This window comes from Chaetodon auriga, chromosome 16 (assembly GCF_051107435.1).
Source record: "Chaetodon auriga isolate fChaAug3 chromosome 16, fChaAug3.hap1, whole genome shotgun sequence".
In the NCBI taxonomy this organism is placed as follows: Eukaryota; Metazoa; Chordata; class Actinopteri; order Chaetodontiformes; family Chaetodontidae; genus Chaetodon; species Chaetodon auriga.
Window position 1 is genome coordinate 18,860,347 of NC_135089.1, and position 24,154 is coordinate 18,884,500.

Sequence of the window (24,154 nt, forward strand, 5' to 3'; positions counted from 1 at the left end):
ATTATAATCCAGTGACACAGGGGCCATTCTGTTGCCAAATGAGTACTTTTTACAAGTACATTTTGCTGCTAGTACTTTTGTATTTGTAGTCAAATTATTATAGCTGCCATGGAGTACTTTTACTGTGTGGCAATGCTACTTTTCCTTAAATAAAAGAGGTCAATACTTCTTCCACCACTGCTTTTTTTAACTTCCTCTATTTTTTCAATGGTATTCTTATCAATACTTCTTCCACCACTGCTTTTTTTAACTTCCTCTATTTTTTCAATGGTATTCTTATCATCATATTATCCTTTATATTCTTTTTAATAGTGTATGATATCAGAGGCACGTGCAGTCGCCCCAAACGCAGTTAACGGTATTTCTAGTGGAGTTTTTACTCAATCATTGCACTCTTTGGACTTTAGTCTTTGGAGTAAATTTAAGAAAAACCCCACATCGTGGTGTTCTTTATATCTACACTAAAGTCTTCGCTGGTCATTTTCTTCATCCTCCCGCGTTGTCAACGATATATCAACGTGGCTGCAATGTTTCAATGATTGCAGCGGCTCTTTTCAGCCAGGGCCAGCAGCTGCAGCAGCAGCAGCAGCAGCTTACAGCTACACGGCTCCAGCCTCTAACCACCGTGGCACCTCTTGGAAGTTGGCGCAGGTCAAACGCGTCTTAATTCAAACCAAAAGAAATGAGAGAATGGCCGTGAGTCGGGCCGGTTCCACTGGCCGTGCCAAGGTCAGCATTCCTCGACAGGCCGTTGCCTAGTGGAACTTTTGTTTCACAGTTTGTGTAAACCTCCAGGGAGAGACGGTATATAGGAGCAGGAGAGGAGAGACCAAAGAAAGGAGTTTGCAAATGAGCGCAAGCTGGGACAAATATAGACTGCATGGTGCAGGCAGGATGTATGGAAAGGTATGAGCACATTTTGGCCTGCAGGGAAGTTCCAGTGTGCTGTTAGCGCGCAAAATATATCGAGATTTCTTTGGAATCGTGAGTTTAAGTCCCGTTACAGGAACACGCGCAGCCACTGGACAGTTCGGTGGCCATTATCACATGAAGCTAATGGCCTAATAATGTCATTGACTGGTTGTTTAACCTGTCCCCGTGTATCCCGGTGACATAAGCGCATTAAAGGTTTTGGAGATGCCACCCGACGCCTCGGCCTAGTTTAGGGTCAGTGATTTGACGCTTTGATCCACATGCAGTTCCTGTACCAAGCAAAGATTATTGCTGTTAAGAACATATCAGCCACATTTAGTCTCGATTGATCAAACGAACCCATCCTTTAATTCACATTTGCAAAATATGTTTTTCCTCATAAACGAAACGGAAATTAAAATTGCGAGCATTTAAACATCTCGAAGCAGATTAATACAACGCAATAAAGTTCAGGTCCCGAACAGGCCGTGTGTTCATGGAAACAACAAAGCCAGCAGTTATGAGGTCAAACATCAGGTCAAGTGAAAACTGAAATGAACCAACTGTCTGAGACGAGTCAGTATCAGAGTATAATATGTGTGTATTTACACTATATGACACACACACACACGTTATTGCGCATTTTAACCTTCATCTTACATTAGAGGAACACATCATTTACCAGCCGTCACGTCTTAACAACCTGCAGTTGTAAAGTTGTGCAGGTTTTTGAAGAAATGGATAAAGTGGACTTGGTGTTCATGGTGCGTAAATGACCGCTTTAAGAAAGAAAACATGCAAACGCACCTAAACAAATGATCGTGCTCATACAGGCCCAAAGACAGTCTGCAGCACAGATGAGAGTCTCCTGCAGGCCGCTCACTGGAAAAGGCCACACACACACACACACACACACACACACACACACACACACACACACACACACACACACACTGGCACCCATTAAAATTTCATTTATAACACGAATTAAAGACGCTTTAGTTGGGACGTTGCTGAACCATGAAATAAATCTGACACAATCTGGGTCTTAAACTTGTTGCCTGATAACTTAAAAAAATGTAATCAAATCAGTTAAATTGAGCAGATTAGCATTTACTTCATCCTAACGCAGTTGCAGCCTTTTTACATTTTTTTTCCCCAGGATATTTAAAGTCCGAAAAATATGACATCAGTACACTCATCCAGCCGTCACATCGTCTATGTTTCTAAAATTCACTTTAGTTTATTTTAAGTTACAAATCAAATACTTGAGGCCTAGTCTATTTATTTACCCTGTAATTGTTTTGAGTAATTTATAGTGCGATGTAGAATGTTTTTAAAATTAGCATAGTGGCATATTATTGTTATTATTCAATTAACTTAAAGAAACGACGGTTATAAAATGTAATAAATTTAAAACGGAGCCTGCTCTGCTACAGTAAAAGATCTGACAACTTTGATATATTTAGAATTGACAACGGTTTCATATAAATAAGGCTTAAATGTTTCTGTTTGTTGAAAATTGTAGACATATATTATAGCCAAGAAATGCAAAATGGAAAACTTAGAAAGTAGCTCTGTGTGTCGCTCTATTGACAAAATTATTAGGCCATTAAAACTTGATTTATTCCTGTTTTCAATCAATATATCAAGCATTCACAATATTACAATCTGAACACGATGTCCCCCTTTTTTTTCTAAGTAAATCTGAATAAAAGTAGAGATTTCATGAAGCTTTAAAATTTGTGCTCTTGGTGAAGAAAACTGAGGCTCCAGTGAAATAAAACATTTACAGATTCAAGCTGCTTCTCCCTCTGAAATATTCCATCATGCCTCTCTGTCAGGACATAAGCTTTTTATTTGTCTGTTTGTAAAGTGATGAAGTTGAACCAATACAGAGTAAATTGGTGGCAGGTGGGATCCATTTTGACAAGTGCTCATCATTTTACGGCATGACGTCTGCAGTTGCGCACTTCCGTGGAGCTCTTCGTTTCCCATAAAAGGTCAAAACGCTACTTTTGAAGTTTATTCATGACTACAGTCTCTCTTGAAGGCGTGTCTGCTGAAATACCACCTCAATATCAGGGAGAATTTGATATTTGTGGTGAATAAATATTGTGTTCACTGTCCAGCCAGGAGTCATGCACCTGCTCTTTCTAACGTGTCTGCCCAAAATCATTGCTTTATTCATGACAGAATAAACAGAGGCTCACCTGAACAGAACAAAAGACGGAAGTTTTTTTTTTCTTTTTCTTTTTTGTTAAGAATGTGAGTGTGGATATGATTGTGAACTATAAGGCCTGCAGTCCAGAGGTTTGGAAGTGGTGGCCGTGCGTAAAATGGGAAAAGGTGGCGAAAGAAAAGGTGTTACAGATCTTTAAAATAAGGCTCGACACATGGCAGATTAATGACTGCTGAAATTTCTCACAGCCATGACATAATACAGATCTTTCCAATATTTTGTCATGAGAATTAGTAGAGTTTTAACACACCGAGGCTCAGTTTTATTTATTTATTTATTTTTTTAAGACTTGTCGCCTGTCGTTGTCCAGTTGGAGGTCACACTTTACCAACCTTTTAATTGACCACACCGGTCCCTGTATTTAGGCTAAAGGCTTCCAGCCGCATCTCTGCTTTTATTTCACACGCTCCGAAAAATATTTGGGTACATCATAACGTACCACCACTGCCTCCCCCACCGCTCCCGAACCTCCGCTCCCTCCCGCCCTCTCTGTCGGCCCCGAGCTGCCCTTACACTTTTGCCGGTGAGAGCGACTAATCCCCTGCGTCCATGGTTTACTCTGAGCCCGTATTTAATTCCTCTAACCCCCCAGCTGCCGCCCTGGTTACTCACTGAACACGACAGACTGTGAACCGCTCTGGTTATTAATAATTCACCAGCCCTCCGCTCCGCTTCTCCGGCCGCGGCCGCAGGACACCGCTCGTCCTCACTGGTGCGTGCGTGCAGCCACGCTGTGTTTTCACTTCGAGCGTTTGTTTACTTAATTTTGGCCGCTCGGTGTCTCACACGGGAGATACACGCATCTCACCTCCTTGTTACAGTGTTCAGCCTATAGGCAGTCCCGGCTGGCATTGCCCACCAAGTCCCGCTAGTCTCATCAACCCTGATGCCTCTGATGTTGCGACATCCGCGCTGCCACATGGTGAGTTTTGTTTTAGACGCCGATCGCTCCGCAACTTTCTCCGGACACTGAGGAACAGGTGGGGTATAGGACCTCCACATTTTCATCGCAGCGAAGCCGGAGCATGCACAAGGGACAGCGTGCGGCGTCGTCCGCTCTGCAGGAGCAACAGCTGATTTGGTGAGCGCGTATGCAGAGAGTGCAAGCTACTTACTGTCGGTGCTCAGCCAGACTCCTGCTCTGTCACTCGGGGCTCAGACGGTGACTGTGTCGGTGGCGCAGGGCTCGGCGACTCGGTGGACATTACGGTACCGGGACAGACTGGAGAGAGAGAGAGGGAGAGAGAGACAGAGAGAGCAAAGCAGCGCGCACTGACAGGCGAGCACAGCCTTGACACGGACTATTTTCATGGAAATATCACGAGTTGAAAGCGAACATAAACACCTTGCGTGAAGAAGTCGGGAAGCAGAAGACTTGGATTATACGGCTCTGCCCTCCTTTGCCTCGACTGGGAAGAGTTGACTACAACTTAAAAAAAAATGTTTACCGGGCAACAGGCCGTGTATTAGGGCTCTTTTGCTTCCGGTATAAGGCCCGACTGAACAAGAAACCGAGCAGTTTTCTCTCCCACACACTTTTTTTTTTCTTTTTTTGGAAGCCGAACTTTTGAGAGTGGAAAATGGGTCTTTGAGAGTGTTGGCACATTTCCCTACACCACAATGGTACGTGCTATGTAAACCAATAATTTGCTCATTTATGCAGTCAGCTTTCAGATTCATTGTAGTTGTCCATAGATTTAATGATACACAGACATTGCTTTAGAGTTAAGTTTAGTGGGCTGACTTAGCCACTTATGAGTCTTGTGTGTGTTACTGTTTACTTGTGTAGCTAATGGGTAACAGTCATCAGAGAGTGTGCCAAGTCCTTCCACCTACCTGTGTATGTTTGCTGTCAGAGATAGACGCATTATATGGTTATTTCTAAAATAGGAGGGTTTGCCTTGCTGGAATATTGCATGAAGAATTAAAATAAAGTTGCTGTTAGGGAAGCATAATGCACCTTATTTTAATGGTTAAATAACATGCTGCCAAAATTTCTTTCCAACCTCCTGGCCAAATTAGCGTTCAGCCCTCTCAGTTCACCGCCCGATGCCCACAGCTTTCTGCCGTTTTATCCACATGGAGAACATGACTCCACTCATTGCAGTGATCTCTGATGTGGGCCTGTCTGTAGACTATTTATAGCCACATGTATGATATGCACTATCTCATGTCATACAGTGTAACCGGCTAATCAAAAGTCGTCACACAGTACGTTAGAAAGGTTACATGTGTAGAGCTCCCAGAGCTCGAATCCCACCTAAAGGCAAAGTTTACTAGAGTTTGGAAATTTGGCTATGAGAGAATGGAACTCTTTTTTTTTTCTTTGTACCAACATTCAGTTATGTGCTTATTTGATTTGTGCGTAATTACGCGCAGCGGTTTAGACCAGTTCCTTCATTACGCAGGTGATTAATATGTACAGTGCAGTTCAGAGAACTCCGGTGACATCAGAAAGCAAAAGTTTGTAAAGGCAGACCCGGGAATCTGCTCACTTTCAACATTCTTGTAGGATACAACAACATTTGTGGTTTTATTTGAGGTTTCATTATAATTTGAATTGGCAGAGTCCTTTCACAAGAAAATCTATTATTGTTTCCCGTTTTATCCCCATTTGCCCTGAACAGGATATTTGTTTAAACTCTCATATGCATTCCCTGTGAGGTTGTGAAAACAGGCATTTGAATGCAGTGCTTGTAGGTTGCAAAATCAGTAATAAAAAGTCTGTTTTATACTGAATTATGATATATAGCTTACAGATCCTTGACCCTTAGATATTCTTTTTTTGGCATGAAATGAGTCAAGTCAGGCAATAGTTAGGGGAACCTCCCACATACAACCTTGAAGCTGCTTAGATACCAGGAAGGGATCTTATTTGCACATGAATATGGAAGATTATTAGTATGAATAATTATTTGTTTACCAGCACCCTAGCTGACATGGCAGCTGCCCAAGAAGCTCATCAGTAAAAATGATACAGAATTCAGGACAGGCCTCACATGGGATTATCTTGACTTGTTATTCTCCTACTTATAGCAGCAACACACCTCTTTTTTTCTTTCTTTCTTTTTTTTTTTTTTTTAAGGAAATGCTATATCGTGAATTGGTGCCAGGTCTTTCAGTTGTGTGTTAGTTTAGTCAGAATGCACTGGAGGCATCTGTCAATCACTGTCAGGGTTCTGTTAGCTTCCCCCGAGGCTGATGCTCCATCTTTGACACGCAAACAAACACTTCAACCCCACTTTTCTGTAGAGATGATCTTTATCTGTGGCCCTACAGGCTATAGATTTTTCCAGATAGGCCTACTGTATGTTGGAAAGCAGAAAAGAAATGTGACCCATAATTACTGCAACTGTAAACATGACACGTTTGGTCCCAAATTATAGTTTACACAGATATTAGACCCCCAAAATAAGCAATATTAGTCATGTTTTAAATATATAGGTGCATTTAAAGTCTCAGCTGCTCTCTAATGCTTGGCATATGTGTGACGTACTGTATAAGAACATAAGAAACAAATACAGTAATCATGGAGTGTAAATAGCTGTGTAAATAGTTGGGGTAATTGTATCCCATACAGTGTGTGTGTGTGTGTGTGTGTGTGTGTGTGTGTGTGTGTGTGTGTGTGCGCGCACGTGTGTGTGTGCGTGTGCACGCGCAGCCTGCCTCATGATGATCAGAAAAGCGGTTTTCCAGTCTTGTGTGATCTCCCTCTTGGCTGTTGCTGCCAGTGATGTCATTCCTCACTGTATACAGAATATTATGCTATTATGTTTGTCCTGGCCTTGACATTTCCTTGGAAAAATAAATAAGGCTTCAAGCAGGCTATGATAGCTTATGTGGCGTGTAAGCTCTTGCCGTAGTTTAAAGATGGAAACTCTGATATACGCTCAAACAGCGTAAATATTAGGAGAGTGAGCTCAGATGGGTCTGTCAGGTTGATTGGTTTTTAAGCTGTTGGAGCTGTTGTAGCATGGTTTAGCAGAGTGGCTATCGAGGACACATCAAGAGGCATAATCAGGTGAGGTATTCTTTGATGTGACAATCGTGTGGCGGTGAAGGACTCAAAAGAAAAAGAAAGAAACGTGTCACTCCTGACTATCAGAGTTGTGGGCCTGAATTGTTTGCATGTGTCCTTTTAAAAGCTGGATCCCACAGCTCCCAGTAGTATCCCCAGTAATTCCTCGATAGCATTATCAAACCTTCCCTGACTGTTCTGCAGTGTGCCCTCATCTTTCAATCTCCATGGCCCCGGTTTGTAACCTGGGCTTTAAGTCAGATATTTGAAGTCTCAAGGTTAATTCAAGATGACCCTGATGGCATCACTGTGACATCATCAGGGTCATTTTCTCAGGCTTTAGAAAGACAATGGCCATGACTGTTCTCACATGCTGAGCAGTACTCTCCATGGTGAATGAATGAGTGCTACTTTTCTTTTAAGGTTAATTAGTGTATACAATGACTATTTTTCAGACTTTATGAGTACCCCTAAAAACGAAGGCAAACACTTAGCCATTTACAAGGTACAGCCCAAGAACAACATGAAGTATATAGGCAGCTCAATCCTCCTTGTTTTTTTATTTGTCAATATTTGTCAAGCCCTCTTCAGGGTCACGTTCATAAAATAAAGCATAAATGAAAACAAACTCTCTCACAAACACAAAAAGCTCCTTTTTATGAGGGGCACCTCTTCTTGTGGAGTATTTACTGTTGAAAAGATGAAGGATGAATTTCAAAAGTATCAGAAAATGAACTTGTCAGTGGAGAGCACTTTGTGGAAGGTGAAAGCAGCAGGGTCCCTTTTTGCAGCCTGTCTTTAAGACTTCTTCAAATGAGTTTTGCTTTTTCTTTAAATTAGCGATCTTGAAATACAGCAGAGGCATGTTGCATGGGGACAATTTGACTTAAGATCCCAGATCTGACGAGATTAATTTGCTTTGGAGACAACACTGACAGATTTCTTTAACTTGTTTTGACAAAGATGCAATGCTACGACTTTTGAGATGGATATTGTTGGCAGTGTACAGGAAGCCTTACTTTGTCTCATCAAGCTCAGGCTGATCACATAACACTCCTAACTCTTCCATCTCATTTCTAACCCTGCCTCAATTACTTTATCAAGACTTAACCCTCACATTAATTGGTTTCACAAGACACCCCAGACTGCACACCAGCTGTGTAACCGAGTAATTTGAATCTACTTAATTTGGGAAGGTGTTGGTATCTCCTGCCTTCTGAGTTTAATTTGAAAAAAAAAAAAAAAAAAAAAAAATCACAACAACAATACATGTATTTTCTCTCTTCACTCTCCTCTTTAGGGCCTTAATGAGGAATTAGTGCCAATAGCATTATTCATTAAACAGAGCTTGCCAGCTATTTATCACTGTAACAATATTAGCATATTTGTTTAAATTTTCAACACTTTTTTTCTAGCATTCGTAACCAGGTTTAGCATTTTTAATAATCTGGCATCGAATGCATCGTACCAAATTGAATGCTGAAAAAGAACCAGTAGCAAGCCCCAGAAACATACTAAAAATCCTTTATAAACACGCACGCACACACATGCACGCACACTCCTCTAATTACCGCCTCCCCTGCTCCCTGTCTCATTCCTCACCTCCTGAGATGCAGGTGTAAAATATCACATTTTTCCAGCATTTCTCCCTGAGGTGGCGCTGGCTTGGACTCACACAACGTAAAATTTCCCCTTTCATATTCCCCCACACATTTTTTTCTACAAACAAGTTCCCCCTCCCGTCCCTCCCTCTCTTTGATGTGCTTGCCACATCTGTACAGGTTTGTTAGCTTGTTACCAGGTGAAGAATGAGGATACAATTAAGGCTGAATGAAGTGGGACTGGGAAGGATGTCAGTTATGTTTTGCTATAGAGGTCTCCGATGCTCTAGAACCTGCTGAGTTCAAATGCTGCAAATGATTAGGATGCTGCAGTGGAGGGATCAGAAGGTTGTTAATCAGTGATTGTGAGGATACCTGCCTCTCACAGATTGTTGTGTATCCACAAATAAGGAAACCCAGGTGGTTTCTGAGCTGGTGTGTGTGTCGATGTATGATCAAGAGAATTAGAGAGACAAGGGAAGGTGGGCCGTATGTATATGTGCTCTGATATATCCAATGCCATGAAAGGCAGCCAACTTGAGCATTCCCCTTTAGATCTGACGGTGTATACATCAGAGAGAAGTGAGCAGGCAGAGTGCAGCTGAGGTACTATAGAGATCCAGATTGATGTTTTTACTCTTTACTGTCCTTATTAGCATGCCTGTTAGAGGACATTGGTCAGTCAAACAACCTTAAGTGCTTCGAAAATAACAAAACATTTTGGGGAATTCCTTCATTGGCTTTCTTTCTGAATTTGAGCTTAGCCTAGCTTAGCATAGGGACTGGAGACAGCTAACTGGGCTCTGTCAAAAGTTAAAAAATCTGCCTGCAGTACGAACGTCTCTAAATCTCACTAATTAACCCGAAAATGTTAAAATGACTCAATGTGTTTTTAGGGGAAAGGCTATACATGCTTGAATTTCTTTTCTTTTCTTTTCTTTTCTTTTTTTTGGTTTTGGTAGTCATCATTTTTCACTTTGGACAGAGCCAGGCTGGCCTTTACCACCTGCTGCTAGTCTTTATGCTAAGCTAGCTAAACACCTCTTTGTATCTTACTTTACATACTATTCCTTGTTTGTCACCCAGAACTCTGTATGTTAGGAGAGTAGGCTATTACCAGTGCAAACATTACAGGCAAAAATCAAAACCTTAACCTGTCATCTAGCAGCAATTTACATCTTTACAACCACAGTAACTGATTCTTTTGCCCACTTAAAGGCTGCAGAAACAAGCCATGAACACATAACTGACATATGATCAGCTTTTAGATTGATATGGCTAACTGCTAATCGCTAATTGCTAATTTAGAGATCCCCAAGACTTCATTGGAAGTCATGTTTCTGTCCACTCCATTAATATAACTTCAATATTTGCTGTCCTCTTAGCTCTATTGGAGCTGGGCATGTAATGTAAGGTTGGTTTTTAGAGGGTTTTTTTTTTTAACAGTTGGCTAATGCAGTTAAAACGCGATGAAGGCTCTAAGAGAGGGGGCCACAAAACTAGAGCTGAGCTGAAAGATATTATAAAGCTCAGTAGAGCTGAGGGGAAGTCAGAGGATAATTCTCTGTGGGTTCATCACTATGAACGACCTCTTTCACATTACACATTGTCATTTGATCCCTTGTTCATATAAGAATATTGATTATAGCCACTTCCCATGTCTGAATAACAGGCAAAACAAAAAGGTTTTAATTTGTCCACCAAGGCTTCTGTTGAGAAGACTATGCAACTGAATCACAGAGTAACATGCAGAGCTCTGAGGTCAAAATTGGGGCGACTTTGTACTCACAGACACGAGAGATTATCTTCTTTGAATTTCCCAATTCACTGAGCTATCTCTTTAATGCATCATACGTTCATATGGGGACTTGAACTGTAGCATTGACCAAGAAACCCAGTGTTCTCTTCAGCCTGGCCTGTGAATTCTTTTCCACTTTATGATTGTTTGCAGAAATAAAAACATTCTCTGCACTCCCCATCGATAAAATCTGACAACCATCTCAGTGTTGTATTACACTTGGTCACCAGAAAAGTCAACGTCCCAGACATCAAATGATTTCTAGAGCTTTTTAAGTGTTAATTACACGAGGCTCTGCATCTATTCTAGCTCTAGGCTGGCCATATGGATTGGGCATATGCTGCATATATATAGAAAAACACATATATATAATTGATACCATGCTCCATAAAAAGGGGGGGAAAGGGGCCAGTGCTGCCGAGAGCTACATCAAACAATCAGTCTCAAACAAATGATGCCCCTCTCTGAGGGTTGGAGATAGAGAGAGGTAGAAAGATAAGACACATAGAGGCCAAATTGATTAACTGATTCTCGTTTTTTATCCGTTCATTCATTATTATTCACTCTCCTGGAGCTTGAACTCTATCGTCTGTGCAGCACAAATCATTTACAACTTTAAATGACTAAAACCTGTCAGAAAGAGGCAACTAGAACTACCAGCGTGCTTTGTTCTGTGCAACTCTGTGATTATCAACAGAGTAAAATATATCCTTCAGCTGGCCTGGGCAGTTTAAGAGCTTAACAGAAAACCCAGGGAGCTTGACAAGGGCACCATTTAGTGGGACAAATGGTTTCAAATGGTTTTCCTCCAGTGTTTCCCCACATATTAATGATGACAGGCCAGAGGTTGGATGCTGAGGCTGAACGCCATGAGTAGTGTTTTCTTAGTCATTTGGATGACTTGAATTCCCACTTTGTTTAACCGAATGAACGCTTCACGTGGCCCTCGCTAAACTTATTGTGAGCGAGAGAGGCTATGCTAAACAAAACCAGTGTTAATCTTATGTTAATCAATCCGCCTGCCGGACCTTTTGCCACAGCGATCGGGTGAAATCACACGCACAGATGCCCTCCCTGTGTTACAGTAAAAAGGGAAAGGGAAAAGGCTCGAGCTGTAACCTCTCATTCTGAGGGATATGAATAGCCTGTGTCTCCAGCCGCAGCTTGGTTAGCCCAAGTCTGGGACTTATTATAGCGCTGTGTGTTTATGCATGTGTCTGCGCATGTATTTGTTCAAGTGCAATCCCGTGTCACCGTGTGCGTGTGCGTATTTGTGTGCATATGTAAATGCTTAAGTAACCTAATGTCTGTTTGAATTCCCTAAAAAATTGTTTACCCCACATGCCAGTTTAAATAGTATAACTTTACATTTTCTTATTGGCTACGAGCGGTGTTTGTTCCTGTTTTGGGTCCATGTTTGTTTCTGCTTAAGGTATTTTGCGATATGAGAACGTATAGTTCTGGAAAATAGGATTATTTCTCCTCTTCTCCTCCATCCAGCGACTAAACTTAAAGCTCCTGGTCTCATTGTGAGTAAAACTTCCTTGCCCTAACCAGAGGAAGCAGAGCTATTTTCATTTTCTAGACATTTTTAGCTCTCGCCTAACAGGTTTAGCTGATTTCCAAAACAAATTTAGCCTGGCAAAAACCAATTTGTACCAGTTTGGACTTAAAAGTAATAACCACGGGCCAGCTAACCAGGCAGAACTCCCATCCCTGATCCAGATCCTCAGTCTGTGGTTCCCTCCCATCCATGTTGTCTGGCCCGGCTGCCTCAATTGACAGCAGAACTGCAATGGATGCTCATTCAGAGCCCAAGTCTCTGCCGGCGTGTCCCACGGCATACAAATGAACTGTGCTGAATAGAAACAAACACTTAGAATAAATACTTTAGCTGCATCTATCAGTGAATGCAATGTAGGGCCTGTCGTGCAGCCAAGGGCTTGTGTTTGTATATGTGTGTGTGTCCATGTGGGCAGACGTATGGCCTCTGTATGTGCGAGTCTGTGCTGAATGTGTGTAGTATGTGACTGTGCATGTGTGTGTGTGTGTGTGTGTCTGTGTGTCTGTGTGTGTGTGTGTGTGAATGATTTGTGCTGAATCAGTGCGTGCTGACAGAAAAGTGACCATGCAGGTGAAACAGCAGGGACAGGAAATGCCATTGTGTCGCAGTATTGTGTGCTGGTAACGGCAGCTAAACACTTTGCTCCCCATTCAAGTGGTGGTGACTGGCAAGGCCGGGCCTCAGGCCTGCACGGCATATGGGTTCATGCAGGCAGCACACACCGTGAACTGTGTGTGTGTGTGTGTGTGTGTGTGTGTGTGTGTGAGGAAGATGAAAGACATTGTTTCTCAAGTAGTTTTCATGGTGGTGGGACTTGAGGATGATTAATAAATAGTTCAACATAGGAAGCAGCATTCTTAAATCCAAAGTCTACGTTTTCAGCTTTGCAGCCAGCTTTTCTGTGTGTTTTGGAATTCCCTGAACATAAAGACAGTGTCAACTAATGAATAAATGACTGTTGTGTTACATTTCAGGCAACCGAAACCTTTCTGTTGAACGAAGAACCCTCCAGAGGTCCTGGGATGCCTGAATGCTTTGTAGTATCAGATTCATACAGGGTATGCATCTATTATTATTATTATTATTATTATTATTATTATTATTATTGTTTCATGTGTTGGTATTAAATGTGTTATTTGAGTCATTACTCATTACTGTGACTGACAGTCTGTTTTCATGCTCTTGGTAATTGCACTGCAATCATAATGTCATTCACAGCTCCCTCTACTCAGCTGCAAACCATTACAATCATTATTTCCACACGCACATTTAAGAAAAAAGGGGGCCTTCGCAACTCCACCGAAGCGCCCGCGCCTCATGGGAGTGAAAATGATGACGATAATGTGCAGCATGCCGAGTTGTATAAAAACCAAAGGAATAGAAAGTTTGAAGAAAGTGAGCAGCTTTTCTAAAGAGAAAAAAAGAAAGGAAAGAAAAGAAAAATCCACCCAGGGAGCACAGTGGATTTACAACGATCAACGTGATATAAAATGGTAATAAAAACAGAGGAGTGGGGATGGGGAGGGAGAGAGGAGGGTGGAGGGGGGCCGTGGATGACTGAAAATGTGATTGTTAATGAGGTGGGAGCCAGTTTTCTAGGCTACAGTCTTTGTTTCCCAGAGTTAAGACTTACGCCAAGTCTCCCAGAGAATCTGGGTTGCTACAGTGTATCGTGTGTCTCGGGGTACAGAAATGAACCATTATGGCTGTAATTGAGTCGCACGGCTGCTAGAGGAGAGTTTTGGAGAGGGGGAGGAGCGTCGGTGAAGCTGTATTGGATTCCAGGGGCAGGGAGTTCAAGAACATCCACAGGAGGGTGTCCACCTCCAACTTCTCACAAGGAGGTCTGCTGTTGGGGGCTAAGTCGTGTATAAAGTGCATCATGGCTCCCTTCTTCTTGTTTAAGCCCTTTTGGATTGTGACCCCTGAAAATGAAGGCGTCTGCCTTCCTGTGGTTATGATGTGGACATGCGTAATGAGCAGGATTTAAAGAGGCCTGATGACGCCAAAGCGTCCAGTATTTCACAAGAAAAGAAATCTCCATCTTACCAAGTCATTTCTCTACAGCTGAAACCCAATTTTCTTAGAAGGACTGACAAAAGTGAGATTTTCAATCTGTTTCCAGTAGAAATAAACTTGTTTTAAGAGCTTGCCAGGAATGAGTGTCTGTGTGTTGAAACAAGACAGAAGAAGGCAGGCTTCTGCTCTGGAGTGGAGAAACATCCAATCCCACACACTCTACAACACTTTCACTCACTTTATGGACGACGTTCTGCTCCTCAGACCCTCATCAGGCAAACAGCACCATACACACAGTGTATAGGCTGTAGACATTCACTCAGGAAAACACACCAATCAGAGGACTTCACAAACACTGTGTGCACACATTTAAGGTCAGTGAGCTCTTCAAATATAAAGACAAACACGATGCTGAGCTCCTCAAACCGCAAAAAGACAACGTAAATTTACCATTATTATAGAAAGTAGGATCACTTTTTTTTTTACAGATCAGTCCCATATTACACATTGCAGCCTATAGTCTTCATAGGGTAGAGAAAGACACTTAAGTCATTATAAAAATGGGGGGGGGGGGGGGCTTATAATCACAATACAAGACCAGGGAATTCTTGAAACTAATTGATTTACTCTGGAAAACAGTAGAAAATATTATTTTCTAGTCTAACAATTTACAGACTGAAGTCACAGGTGAAATGACTTGCTAAGAAGGAGCCTTTTGCTGTGACCCCCACGATTTGTCTGGTCACGACCCCCCCGCCCCCAGCTATAGAAACCACTCCTTTAAGCCAAAAATGTGCACTGTATGTAAACTGTGGCACGCCACAGCTGACATCTGCTCAGCCAAACAGCACCACCACACTTCAGCTTATCTCCCATGCTGTGTCTCCTTTTACACCCGACCGAGCCAAGGTGTGGCATCATCACTTGTCGGGATTGTTTTAGGCAAATTTTGTGGTTACAGTCATCCTTGCAGAACCTGTTTGGCTGACCTGAAGCTCCCCCGACTAGTCCACACGGGAATAAACTGCACATCAATTTCTCTGATTGTTTATCAGCCAGAGCCTCGTTTTTCTATTTCTATTTTTTTAATGCAACTTGCACAACCGCTCCAAGCTGATGGGTGAAGTCATTACAGCGCCAGCCACTCTGGAGCAGTGGTAAATATGTATATTCCAAGCGTGTGAAAAAGCAGAGCCACAGCAGACCCACCAACCATAGCATATGGCTCTACCATGTGTTACTTAATGAGAGATTTACTCACACAGACCACTAAATGTGTGGCTCATTTAAGGAGCCACGGCAGAGGAGTGTTTGCGTGTGTTGCATGCAAGTCGACTCTATAAAGGAGGGAGGGGGGGGTGGGTTTGATCCCCGTCTAACCGCTCGCTCTAACCTTTTGCACTTGTGGTGCTTTTAATGACTCCGCTGCAAAAGCGAGCTGAGAGCAAAGAATATCCCTCCAGTGCAGCAGGCGATGCTTCTCAGTCAATACACCTGCCTGAAGGGGAACCGAAAGGTGTGTGAGTGTTGGATATGTGTGTTTCATATTAGCATGTATCATATTCACGGAGAGGAATGCTGGTATTCTAACCTTGTGTGGCGGTGAGGACAGGAGGTTACAGTTTTGTGGCGTACATACACTCCTGACCACACACTTTCTCCCTCCCCGCCCGTGTCTCTGGCTCTCGTATCTGGCCGTGTGCAGTAATTGGCCATACAGAGCCCAGATCTCTTTGTTTCGCCGTGCAGAGGCTTGCGGTAGACAAGCACAAGCAGTAGGCCTCGTAAATCTGTGGGACTCCAGTGTCAGGCCCAAAGTTTCAGCTCCGCTTCTTTACAATGACTTCACTCCCACCCAAATTCCCACTGTACCGCACTCAGGACCCAGTCCAAGAGACTTTATTTCATGGCTTCTATGCGATATGTGTATCACTCACTACCGTTCGTGTGTGTGACAGAGTTTCTGTTTCACACACCCCAATTTAGCACAATTTAGCATCTTGATGCCGCTCACAGGCTGTGATTATATGTCTGTCTTCACTGTTTGCTAGTTTTCTACTTCATAGTGAACGCTGCAGTAACTGTTTGGCTTGGCCTCACTTCACTGGTTTTTAAACTACAGTTGTGGGTTCCAGACTGGGTCAAATATGGTTCAGTAAATAAATAGTCTTAACTTTACAGCCTTGATGAGATAATGCGTTGATTCAAATGCCTGCAAATGAATTTAAGTATATAATCCAGTGCAAACTTTAGCTTTTAATGCACGAGACTTAAGAGCTGAAATCCTCACATCAGGAGCTGTAACAGAATATTTTATTTATGCAGCTGAACTGTACTTACATAACCCTGGATTATACATTGTATACATCCGTGACCAAGCTATGTTGTGAGTCAAATCACAGACGTTGGTCTCTCTGTCCATGTCGTTTTCTCACAACACAAGAAACAGAACGGTTGCACAGGTCTCACTATATATATAAGCATATTCCCTTTTTTTGATGTTGTCTTGCAGCTGTTACACCGCTTTGATCTACTCTGATGATGCGTTTACGTGTCCCCTTGTAGAAAAAAAAAAAACAACAGTGTCACTATGAATACATTAAACACGCACCTCTGCTCTCTGATTAATATTTGCGTTTCCATAACATGGAATGAACGGGTCAGTAAACGCAACTGAAGCATTACATTACCATGTAAAAGATGTAGGGGCGCGCAGATCTACCCTATAGGCTCTGCGTAGCGCGTCAGACCGCCACCGAAGATTAATCAAAAGAAAGATTAATCTCGTTTCAGAGGTCAAAAGTTCTGCCAACGACACCTTGATGAATCAGCACAAACATTAAAAAAAAAAAATTGCCGCCTTTAGGGAGAATTCGTTGCAAAGAGGAGAGCGATAAAAGTCCTGCAGGAGGAGAGGGGAGGGAGACAAAGTTTTTTCCCTGAAAGTTTGTGCAAGCTTTCACTTTCTAGGCGGGGTTACTGTAAGCTGCAGCAGCATGGAGTGAGAGAAACAGGACGGCGAGCGATTGCAATGCAGCACTATACCGAGCTTCCATCCAACTTAAATAAGCTCTCCAATTCTCCTTTCTAAAAATAACCATGTACTCCCCGTACTGCTTGACACAGGTAAATTGTCTTATCTTATTTCATTGTTTGGGTAGGCTGTAGCGGGGACGCCGGTTTTTATTGCGCTGCCTCTGTCTGTTATTTTACATGTGTTTATTTGTTGTGTTCGAGCGTCTTTCTGCTCTCTGACTCACTCTGAAACTTCACCTCAACTCTCGTCCCGCCTCGGAGCGCGTTTGTGCCGCAGGAAACTTTCTTGCGCGTTTCCATCGCACATGGTTTTGGAGAGAAAATGGCGCTTCTCCCGAAATGTATTTCATATAAAAAAGAAGGAGGGGAGCCCCGCAGGAGGAGGGGAAAGCAGAGCGCAGGGACAGACAGACTGTGGACCGGAGTTTAATATTACTGCTGGAAGATTTTTCCAAGTGTCGAGGCTCGCAGGAGTGTTTGGCCGGGGAGAGGAGTCGCAGGAGAGCAGGGCGCACACCGCCGCCTTTAGGGCTGCTTTCATGTGGAGCTGAGACCGGGAGAAGCGAGACGTTGGAGCTGGTGTGTGTGTGTGTGTGTGTGTGTGTGTGTGTGTGTGTGTGTGTGTGTGTGTGTGTGTTATATACTGTGAAGAACAGCACAGACGTTCTGCATCTTCTGAGATACTGTTTTGTTTTTTTTTTTCTGGAGCTCTGCTGCGCCAGTTGACTGTCTCACAAGTTTTTTGCACTTGAATGCAACACGTGCTGACGTGTAGTTACAGGTTTACAGCAGAGAGAGGAACTACATTGATTTTAAACCTGCATTTCAGCCCCTCGTCTCCTCTTGTTCCTGCTCTTTTTTTCGTGACCTGAGCGCAGACAGCAGTGTCCTGACTTGCTTTTCCTGTCACAGTTAATTTGATGTCACATGACAAAATAAATGTCAGGTTTTTTTTAAATGTAAAATTGCTGCTTTTAACATCTTGCTGCAGGCAGGACTGCATCATTAAACACCAGGATTGTCTTTTCCAAGCGATTCATATTCTAAAAAGGGCTGCAAGTTTTTATTGATGCGTTGTTGCTGTTCTCAAGGAACCCACAAGTGTCAGGAAATTTACCAAAAATGATTACTGAGTAGCTGTTTCACCTTGTTTTTTTTTTAGTGTGACACAATGTGGTGAAATGACTCTGCAGGTGTGAGGCATCTGCAATAAATGTTGCCCTTTGACCAATTTTGAATTTCTCTTTTGTCATATGCAAAACTGTTCCTAGCAGTGATTCTTCATATTTAAACCTCCATTGCTTTAATAATTCATCTCAGCCTAAAAACACCACTTTGCCACCAGTGAGAGAGAGTGAGCAGGAATAATCTGAGGCTGAGCTTTTTTCAGTGAGCCGTACAAAAACGTTGTCAAGTCCCACACGAGGAGCAGCTTCCCTAATCTAGATCTTTTATACACTCATATGTGTTAAACTCAGTGGTCCAGCCAAAATAAAATCCTAAATTTAAAAAAAAAACAAAAAAAAAAACTGTTTCCTCCCAGCACAGAGTCTCTTTTTTTTCCAGGTCTGTATGATTTTTGAAGGTATTTCCTTCATTTCAGCCAGCCGGTGGCAACGACCTGCCCGTGTTATACAGCTGCTGGAAGTCTTGCTCTTATAAAGCAGACTTGTTTATCCCTCATTGGCTTCGTCTGACAGTGGACTGCCAGGGCGCGTTTGATGTGTAATTCATTCCTGATTTTTACAGTGGTTTTATTAAAAGACTTTTCCTCCCATCATATGCCTCTGACGACGGCTACCAGAGGCTGAGAGGATGTTCTCGGCTCCTCTCTCGTGTGGGCACAAGTCCTGTCTGGTTTCCATTTCAAAACATTAGCAGCTCGGACCAGAGTGTCGTCCTCTCGCTGACACCAGAAGAGGAAAGAGGATTTTTTTTTTTAATTATTTTCCCTTAATTCTTCATTTTATTGAAGAAACTATTAGAGGCCACTTAGTGTGTTGGCTTAAGATGCAGAGGGTGAAACGGACTGAATCTAACTCAGAAATGTGAAGAGAATAGAAACGGATTGTTGAATTATGCTGACAGTCATTACACATATTGCCTATAGATTAGAATAAGATGTTTAAGATGGTTTGCTTGGAGTTTTTTTTTTTTTTTTCTTTCAGCAGCTCTTAGCTCTGAGTTGTCCGCCTGCAATTTCAAAACAGGCCTTTGTGAGATGATGACTTTATCTGCAATTAATAAAAAAAAAAATCTCTCACAGCAGATAATCCTTGCACAAAAGAAGCTTTTATTTAGCTACATAAATTTCCCTTCATCAACACTAATTGGCAACAGAAGCTCATACAGTGTAATGTAGTGCACATGTTGCACATGATGGCAACTTGCTGTGTGTCGTTGGCTGGGCAGGGGAACGATAGAAGCGCGTGTGCAGCGAGGGAAAAGCCCCTCACACCGTCTTTCTTGTCAGTTTTTAAAAATTTGTACCCGTGTGTGTGCGTGTGTGTGCGTGTGTGTGTGTCTATGTTGAGAAGAGACAACTTCCCTTGCAAACAGCACCAGCAGCCCTCTTTCTCTCTCTCTCTCTCTCTCCCCACACACACACACACACACACACACACACACACACACACACACACACGGCATTCCCTTGCAGCTCCGTCTGCAGACGGAAAGGCACATTTTGTTTATTTAATTGCTGTTAATAATTAAAAATTCGAGCTTGGACCTCGGATATGGCAACAATTGTAAACAATCGAATGAATTATTAACTGTGATAAAAGCCTTGCTGGAGAGAAGCAGCGTGCAGGGATGTGACGGACGGTGCGTAATGGAAGCAAATTACGGGCAGAGCCCTGAGAGGAGACGGAGTGTGTGTGTGCGTTCTCTGTGACTTCTGGTGTGTTTTTCATGTTGATCTAATTTAGGGATAAAAATGACATCTATATTCAGGCCATTTTAATGTAAAACAGATATGCGTTGATCAGGAGAGGTGGAAGCCTGCCTCACTGCAGTGCCGCACATGTTTTAATTTCCCATTCATCCTTCAAATTCATTCGAAGCCTGTAATTTACAGTTAAAGTTACAATTTCCTGTTCAGTTTGTCTTAGACAATATTTGCTCTTGTCCAATTGGTGATACTCTTATTTAACTTTTTTTTTTGTCCGTTTTTGTTCCTTTCTCCAAACCTAAAGCCCTTCAGGCCACAATGACGCACCACAATTCTGCACCTAAAAAAAACCCACTTTTTTTTTTTTTGTTTTATTGCATTTTTCAATGTGTTCAGTGGTACTTATGCAGCTCGTAATGTTGTCATCTCAGACTGTTTTCACTGGTGCGACATTTTAACTTATTCCTTCCCTCTGCCCCCTCTGCCCGCCTGGACGCTGACCCCTGCTCTCCTCGCCTCTTAACACCCTCTCAACACTAAAGTATTACCCTACTCACCTTCTAAACAATGCCTTAGTGGTAAGTCCTATTTAGTCCCTATTTATTCCGCATTAGGTGTGTGTGTTTTCATATATTCCATCTTGAGAAAATGTTCTTTTTTTGTGCTACTCCTGCAGGGCCGCTCACGCTGACGCGCAGCTGGAATTATTATAAGGCCCGTGCAGGAAGGGAAAGAGCAAAAAGAGCGATTATTTTGTGCAGTGCACGATAGCACTTCCATGAAAGTTGCATTTTCTCTGTGTGTTTTTGCAGCCTGTCATTGGCAACATTTTCTGAGCGGACGACACTTTTTTTTCTTTCTTTTTTCCTTTTTCGTTGTAGTGCAGTCAAGCTGCAGCGCAAACAGACCAAAAACTGGCTGCAGCTCCGATCACTCTGTGTTTTAATGTGTGCGAAGGAAAATATTAGATCGTTGTTCTGGAGCAGAGATAGATGGATGACATCACAAATATGACTTCTAAGCTGTTTTCAAAGATGCTTCCCTGGCGGTGGTTTTTGAACTTACCTTTTTTTTTTTTTTATTAAAAAAGAAACAAGAAGTTAAGTATTCACTATAAACCACCAGCTTCAATTTCGAAACGTCTCCTCTTTGCATCTTAATTTAAACTGCGTCATGCAAACTAAAACTTGCCTTGCACTTTTCCTTTAGGCCTTTCGTCTTTCTCATGCAGCTGCAAGTTCCTAATTGCTCTGGTGTAGGCTAATTATCGGACAGTTCACTTTCCGATCGCTTTCCAAATTCTGACAGTCGATGACAAATGTTTGTTCGTGGTCTCTTTTCTTTGTCCGCCTCTCACAGTCAGAGGTCACCCCGGCTTTCAGGTCACCGTCTCAGCGCACATGACTTACTGCTTTGTCCTCCCAGTCTGCAGCATCGACCGTCTTTATCAGCGCTATACGTGTGTTGCTCCAAGAGGATGTATTATATTTTTCTTACGTCACCACCAATCCTTATCGCTCCTTATCAGACAGCAGTGTTTTCAGTGAAAATAGCAGTGCAGTATAAAGCGGAGGGAAAGCATGAGCTAGTTTGTTTTATGAGAAAATCTCATTAAATTAATGTAATCAATATCGGGCCCTTTGAAGCCATAACTTTACATTGACGCATATTTGGTGAGGTGGCCCTTGCACCCCCCTCTGCTCCCTCCCCCGTCTCTTCCCAAGGCCTGCAAAATGAGTTGGAACAGCTGTTCAGAGGATTAAAATCTGATGGAACCGCAGTCTGAATAAACAGAAAATGTTGAATTTTTCGGAATTAAAGACACACGCGCGCACGCAGACACGCACAAGCGTAAACACCGACATGCAAACATGCACCTAAAACCTCTGGTGCCATGTCTTCATGCCAATTAGGCCTGTGAGTGGTTATCGCTGGATTAGCTGTGATGCCAGTTTCCAGGCGACTGTGTCTCACCTTTATCCTTTCAAAAAAAAAAAAAAAAAAAAAAAATCATTTTCAAGCCAATCTCTGCAGTTTCGTTTCAAAAGCAAGCACCAAAGTCTCATTGCATGCAGCTGTATTACAATTCTCTCAGATAGATATATTGAATTATGTTATCACTTTGGGTTTCGGTTCAGTTGCACACAAGTTTGCCTTAATTTTGTGTATTTGTGTGTAAATACACACACACACACACACACACACACACATAAATCTATCTATCTATCTATCTATTGATCTATCGATATAAAGAAAGAGAGAGAGAGAGAGAGCAAGAAGTAGTTTAGTTTGTGTGGGTATCTGTGTGACCTGGCAGCCAGTAAAGCACTCTGCTTTTGGCCAGCAGACAGAAAAATGAACTCATAGTACATTTGATTGACAGGTAGGGCTGATCTATTGCGCTTGCTTATAGCTGAGTTGTGTATGTATGAGGGGAAGACAGGCAGGGAGTATATGGGGTGAAATCGGAGTCCCTGATTGGCCGCGCTGCTGTTTTGTGCTGCAGGCTGCGCCGGGTCCTTTCCCCTCATCACGGGACATGAGGAGGTCATAGCCTAATGCCAGACGCTTGCCTGGGACACTGTGTTCCTTTTACTTATTCATTCATACCATGCAGTCAGTTACAGGCCAATCCTGTGCAAAATCCGACATCATTGAAAGACACGCAGATCTTTCACACATGGCACTCAGCTTGGTTCATTTAAGGTGGCATTTTTGTGTGGTGTCCTCCTTGCATTGGCCTGCCAAAGGCCAGCAGCCTGAAACAAGGAGGCAGAATTGCTAAGACACCCCACAGCTTCAATTGTGAGCTTTTTGTTAACTTCGCAGCTTCAGAAATGGTAGGATTTTGTGGATGATTTGCATTCTAAGTACGTGCTGTATTTCTAAGCTTATAACTGAGGGGGTTACGAAGGTTTCTCTGATGAATGTCTTTGTTAGTGGTATAAATTTTCTGCATTTATTGTCAGCTGGTGACTGGGGGGCCACCGTGCGTCAGCAGGAACGAATTTACGGTGATTTTTCGCAAGGAAATGCAGAGCTCTCGTTGGTGGCAAAGACAAAGATGAAATGAGCTGGGTGCATTTTGGCAGCAGGCGATATAGATTTGATTTAAGTAGCATGTAGTTTTTATCTCGCGCTGCATGCAGAGAGAGGCAGAACCAACTGCGTCTCATTCAATATCAGCACAGCTGTCCCAGCATCCGTGGAGAATGGATTCCTACTGCTATTGCCATGGGAGGCTCCAGCCAAGAAGAATGGGAGGAAATCCAGTGTGTGCGCTTGTGTTTTAAAAGGAAGGCGAGGAGTGAGAGGAGAGAGTCATACGCTGGTGTGTCTGTCTCTGTCTCTGTCTGTGTGTGTGATTTTGCATGTGTGTGTCATGTTGCCTCCACCCGCCTCACTTTTCCTTCACTCATGTCACCTCTGGCATGGATTAGTCTTTGGCACAACCCTGGCAGTGCCCGCGGCCCCAGCGCGGTTCTGTGGTGGCCGATATGTTGTGCTGTTGCCATGGCTACTGCGCACACACACACACACACACACACACACACACACACACACGGGTGCTAAATTACATAATTGAGCTAGAATATACGGAGGAACACAAAAAACTTAATGTTCAATATAAAAGCAGAGAAAGAGTAGAGGATGGGGAGGGGGGCACAGACAAAGTGTGCATTTTCCAGAGCGACCCATGAGCAGAAAACAGAAATAGATTGGTGAATATTTAAGAGCTTTGTCATAGCTGAGCTTTAGACATCATTACAGCCTGTTCTTTCCTCTGATTTTGAGTCATAAATCCAAAAAACAGTGCCGCCATTATGTGGGTATTTGGAACGTTCTGACAACCAATATGACAGGGAAGCTGAGGGGAAGGTGCTTGTGGCGACACACAAGTGGTGTCTGTGTGTGTGAAAGAATGAGACTGACAGAGAGAAAGCGACAGTGTCTGTATATGAGAGAGGGTGTGGCACCATAGGTTTGCACAGATACACCATGAGGCATACTGACATGTTTCTGCCTTCATGCTCCTCCTCCTGGGCTTTATTGTGTTTTTAATGGATCTTG

The 24,154-nt window shown here is 42.8% G+C and overlaps 1 protein-coding gene across 26 annotated transcripts in view; it reads left to right on the forward strand.

The window, feature by feature from the left end:
- Positions 1 to 3,667: 3,667 nt before the first annotated feature.
- The window catches only part of nfixb (nuclear factor I/Xb), a 130,282-nt gene continuing 109,795 nt past the window's right edge, over positions 3,668 to 24,154 (forward strand). For 6 of the 26 annotated variants that reach the window (XM_076752760.1, XM_076752774.1, XM_076752791.1 and 3 more), the window contains exon 1: positions 17,116 to 17,280. In XM_076752760.1, coding sequence (XP_076608875.1) covers positions 17,254 to 17,280 — 27 coding nt within the window. In that variant the 5' untranslated portion in view covers positions 17,116 to 17,253. Of the gene's footprint in view, positions 4,778 to 13,109; positions 13,194 to 17,114; positions 17,281 to 20,625; positions 20,662 to 24,154 lie in introns of those variants that run through there. The other 20 variants (XM_076752755.1, XM_076752775.1, XM_076752768.1 and 17 more) reach the window with 6 other exon arrangements.